The 4,172-nt window shown below is 62.7% G+C and overlaps 2 protein-coding genes across 2 annotated transcripts in view; one reads left to right on the top strand and one right to left on the bottom strand.

Annotated features, from left to right (window-relative positions):
• Positions 1 to 1,442, top strand: part of GOLGA7B (golgin A7 family, member B) — a 6,268-nt gene extending 4,826 nt beyond the window's left edge. The window contains exons 2-5 of the mRNA XM_010000141.1: positions 305 to 430; positions 825 to 977; positions 1,124 to 1,225; positions 1,353 to 1,442. Of these exons, the coding sequence (XP_009998443.1) occupies positions 305 to 430; positions 825 to 977; positions 1,124 to 1,225; positions 1,353 to 1,442 (471 nt within the window). The remainder of the gene's footprint in view (positions 1 to 304; positions 431 to 824; positions 978 to 1,123; positions 1,226 to 1,352) is intronic.
• Positions 1,443 to 3,138: 1,696 nt separating this feature from the next.
• Positions 3,139 to 4,172, bottom strand: part of CRTAC1 (cartilage acidic protein 1) — a 21,661-nt gene continuing 20,627 nt past the window's right edge. Inside the window, 2 exon segments of the mRNA XM_010000140.1 lie at positions 3,139 to 3,266; positions 3,627 to 3,752. Of these exon segments, the coding sequence (XP_009998442.1) occupies positions 3,139 to 3,266; positions 3,627 to 3,752 (254 nt within the window).

The following is a 4,172-nucleotide window of genomic DNA, read 5'->3' as shown; positions in this document are numbered from 1 at the left end:
CCCCTGCCCCTGTTCCCTCCCCTCCCCCTGCCGGGAGCTGCATGCCAAGAGGCTGTCTGGGACAGGGGACTGTCCCCTCCCCAGAATGTGACCCACCGGGGACACACAGCTGAGCGTGCAGCAGCCGAGCTGTGCTCGTGGCATGACACAGCCCATGCTGGCGTCTCTCTGCTCGGGGTGTTCGAGCCTGCGGCTCCCGTGCCCTGATGTGGGGGGAATGGCATGACCTGGGGTCCCCAGAGCCCACCAGGAGTGCCTGTCACCTCCCGGCCGCAGCCCCCCGGCTCACCCCGCTGCCCTGCAGGTGCACAGCCTGCAGGAGCTGCGGCGCAGCGCTTCCCTGGCCACCAAGGTCTTCGTGCAGCGGGATTACAGCGACGGGACCACATGCCAGTTCCAGACGAAGTTCCCCCCTGAGCTGGAGAGCCGGGTAGGGATCCTGACAGGCTGACGGGGTGGGAGATGCCCTCTGTTGGTGCCCTGTGGGGACTCGGGGGTGAAAGGGTTCTGAATTCATGGGACACCCAGAGGGTTTTGTATGGTCCTGGGCCAGATGGTGCTGCTGGGTGCAGGCCATCACAGCCACCTTGCTCAGGGTCTTGCAGTGGCTTCGCTGCTCCTGAGGACCAGGAGGCTCTGGTGAAGGGCTGCAGGCTCAGTAGGTTTTGGCATGGGTGGGCAGTGGGCAGGGGCCAGGGAGCTGAGGCATCAGATGGAGGGAGGAGGGAGTTAAGTGGTCCGCAGACCCCTCCAGGGAGGGGGGTAGGGCACTGTAGGGGGTCAGCCTCTGTAGGGACTTCTCTTCACCCCAGTTTCTGCTCTAGATCGAGCGGCAGCTCTTTGAAGAAACAGTGAAAACCCTTAATGGCTTCTACGCTGAGGCAGAGAAGATCGGGGGCAGCTCGTACCTGGAGGGGTGCCTGGCCTGTGCCACTGCCTATTTCATCTTCCTCTGCATGGAGACACACTACGAGAAGGTGCTGAGCCCCAGGGGAGGGTTCAGGGATGGTCATGGCTGTAGGCCTGACAGTGGGCACAGGGATGGCAGAGGGAGCAGGGGGGCTGGAGACCAGAGCATGCAGAAAGGCTGGCAGGCCCTGAGTGTCCTTCCGTGTGCCACCAGGTCCTGAAGAAGATCTCCAAGTACATCCAGGAGCAGAACGAGAAGATCTATGCACCGCGGGGGCTGCTGCTCACCGACCCCCTGGAACGTGGCATGAGGGTCGTATCCTCTGGTCAGCAAGGTGTGGGGGGGATGACGAGGGTGAGGGGTGGGGCAACACCAGCAACAGGTGCTTGGTGACTGGATTTGCAGCTGGCACATCCCACCTATGATCCTTAGCAGGGCCCAGATCGAGATCTCCATCTACGAGGACCGGTGCAGCAGCGGCAGCTCCAGCAGCAGCAGCGGTGGGGGGGGTGGCGGGGTGGGGGGCCGGTGACTGGCAGAGAGTCCCTGCAGGGACTCGTACTGCCGGGACAGTGGCCTCTCCGAGCTCCGCAGGCTGCACTACCAGAGCACTCGCTTCTGAGCCCAGGGTGGGTGGGAGGGGGGGGCCAGGGGCTGCCCACTGGGGCTATCCACCCCCCACTGCTCTGTGCTCCTTGCAGTGTCTCTGCCCCTGCTCAGACCCACTGTGGGCAGGGGCTGGTACTGGGGCATCCCAGGTGCTTTCCACTGAGCTAAAACAGTGCCAAGGGGCTCCCACAGCCCCCTGGGTGCTCTACGCTGCTGCCCCTGCCCCAAGTGAAGGAGCTTGCCCTGCTGCGGGCAGTGCCCTGCGTGCCATGCGTCAGGAAGCTAGGGGATCAGCAAAGCCCCAGGCAGTGCTTAGGGAAGGGGAGGCTCAGCCCCACACCCACGAGCACTGCCAGCACTTGCTGCACCCCCTCCGTGGGGCATCCCACTCTTGGTGCTGCAGGGTGGGCTCAGCCACGGTGTGCCCACTGCACAGGGAGCCTGGCAGAGCCCTGGTGCAGCTTCATCTGCATGATGGTGCCATGCATTTGCCCCAGCCCTGCACCACATGCTGCCTATTGCTGCTTCCCAGACCTGGCCACATGCCCTGATCCATCTGGCACCAGCATCCATGCCAGGGGCATCCTTCAGTGCTGCCATGACACTGGGCACTTGCTTCTGCTGCCTGCCTGACCTGGTGCCATCCCTAGCTGGACCCAAAAAATTCCCCAACCCCTAACCCTGTGCCCAGAGCAGGGAGCTGCAGTTCTGGGCAGGATCCTGCCCTTCGGCTGCGTACGCCAGGCACGTGCACTGCCCAGCATGGTCCAAGCTGAGCTGTGACATGGGCGAGGCAGGCTCCCTGCCCACTCCTGGCAGGTCCTGCCTGTACCTGGCTGCCTTCAGCCCCCTGCTCGCTCTGCCCAATGACCTGCCCCAGCACAGGCAGGCTGCCTGGTGGAGCAGCTCCGCCAGGACCCTTCCTCTCTTACTGCTGAGCCCTCCCCTGCCCACAAGTCCTGCATGCATCTGCCGCTGGCACCCTGATTCTCAACCTGGCCTGTGGTGGGACCCTAAAGGGCACCTGGGCCCAGCTGCAAGGCACGAGGCTTCACAGGCCAGTGTCAGAACAGGGGGAATAGAGGGGTCCCTGTGACATCCACTCTTGAGAGGAAGAGCCCGTGCCTGGGTGCAGGGCCGAATGGAGCCACCATTACTCTCCCAGGGTACTGGAAAGAAGACTCTGCCCCATGGGACTCCCTTTGGCTCAGTCATGGCATGTGTGCAGGGTGACCCTGGCCTCACCATTCCTACTGGGGCCCCCCTGCATGGACACCTTCCTCAATAAACCCCATGCTTCATCCCCTACCACCTGCCTTGTGTCATCCTGCATCTTAGTGGGTAGGAGAACAATGGTGGGGGGCACAGAGCTGGGCTGGGCATCTCCCAGCACACTGGGCGACAGATCCTCACAAGAAGAATGAGCATGGGGGGAAATAAGAGTGAGATATGGGGCAGTGCCTGGGCTGCCAGGGACAGCCCCATGTGGCAGCTCTGTGGCCCCAGTGACAGGGACACAGAGGGAAACCAGTGCAGGAAAGGGTTTATTCAGTTGGCAGTGGGCATAGGTAGCACGGGGCTGGAGGCAAGTGGGGGGCACCTGGCAGCGCTGGGGCAGGCTAGTTGTGCTGGCAGCGCCCTCCTGCCACCAGGGAGAAGCCGTGGTGGCAGTGGCAGTGGAAGGAGCCAGGGCTGTTGTGGCAGATGTGGTCACATGGGCCAGGCTGTGCCTGGCACTCATCTATGTCTGGAAGAGAATGGGAGAGGGTCAGAATTGTCCCAAGGGCACAGGGCTCATCCAGCAAGGGCAGGGCAGGGAATGGAGGGGGCATGGGGCAGCTTGTGAAGCTAGGACTCAAAGGCACTTCCAATGTCTGTGCCCACACAGCTGTGGTCCTGCCACCACTTGTGTCCAAGGCTGCCAGGTGGCAGATGCCTCCTCATGCCATCAACTCCTGCACAGCCACCATCTCTCCATTCTGTCCCCCATGTTTTGGGTGGCATGGGGCCAGGTAAAGTGAGCACAGCAAGGCACAACATGGCTGTGCCTGGCAGCAGCAGGTGGGGGTACAGCAGGCTGCCAGCCCCGCTGCCTGCAAGTACTCACCCAAGCAGTGCCTGGCAGTGGGGTCGAGGGGACGGAAGCCTGGGTGGCATCGGCAGGTGTGTGCCCCAGGGGTGTTGGTGCAGAGCTGGCTGCAGTTGTGTAAGCCCTGGGCACACTCGTTGATGTCTGGTGGTGGGAAGAGTGACATAGGGTTACAGCACACGGGCAGGAAGGCAGCACAGCCCTGCTGCTGCTGTGTGGGCAGGGCTGCCTGCTGCAACCCATCCCCTCCAATGCTGCACATCTGACTGTGCCACCCAGGGCTGGCCAGGGGCAGAGCTGTCCAGGGCCACAGTGTGTCCTCCAGCTGGCTCCTGTCCCAGGGACAGAGAGAGTTGGGGGATGCTGTAGGGGCTCCCCCACCCCCCTCTCAGTACAGCCCCCAGGCAGGGTGGGCAGAAATGTGGGCACAGCCTTGCCCCACACAGCTCAGCAGGCCAGGCTAATAGACAGGATATAGTTTATTGGGAGGGTTCTCTGGGAGTGGGGCTGGAAGACTGAGCAGGGTCTGACTCCAAACAGTGGGGTCAATACATTAAAAAAAAA

This window comes from Chaetura pelagica, unplaced genomic scaffold (assembly GCF_000747805.2).
Source record: "Chaetura pelagica isolate M959 unplaced genomic scaffold, ChaPel_1.0 scaffold436, whole genome shotgun sequence".
In the NCBI taxonomy this organism is placed as follows: Eukaryota; Metazoa; Chordata; class Aves; order Apodiformes; family Apodidae; genus Chaetura; species Chaetura pelagica.
The sequence above is the reverse complement of the archived record's forward strand: the minus strand, read 5'-3'. Positions and strand labels throughout refer to the sequence as shown.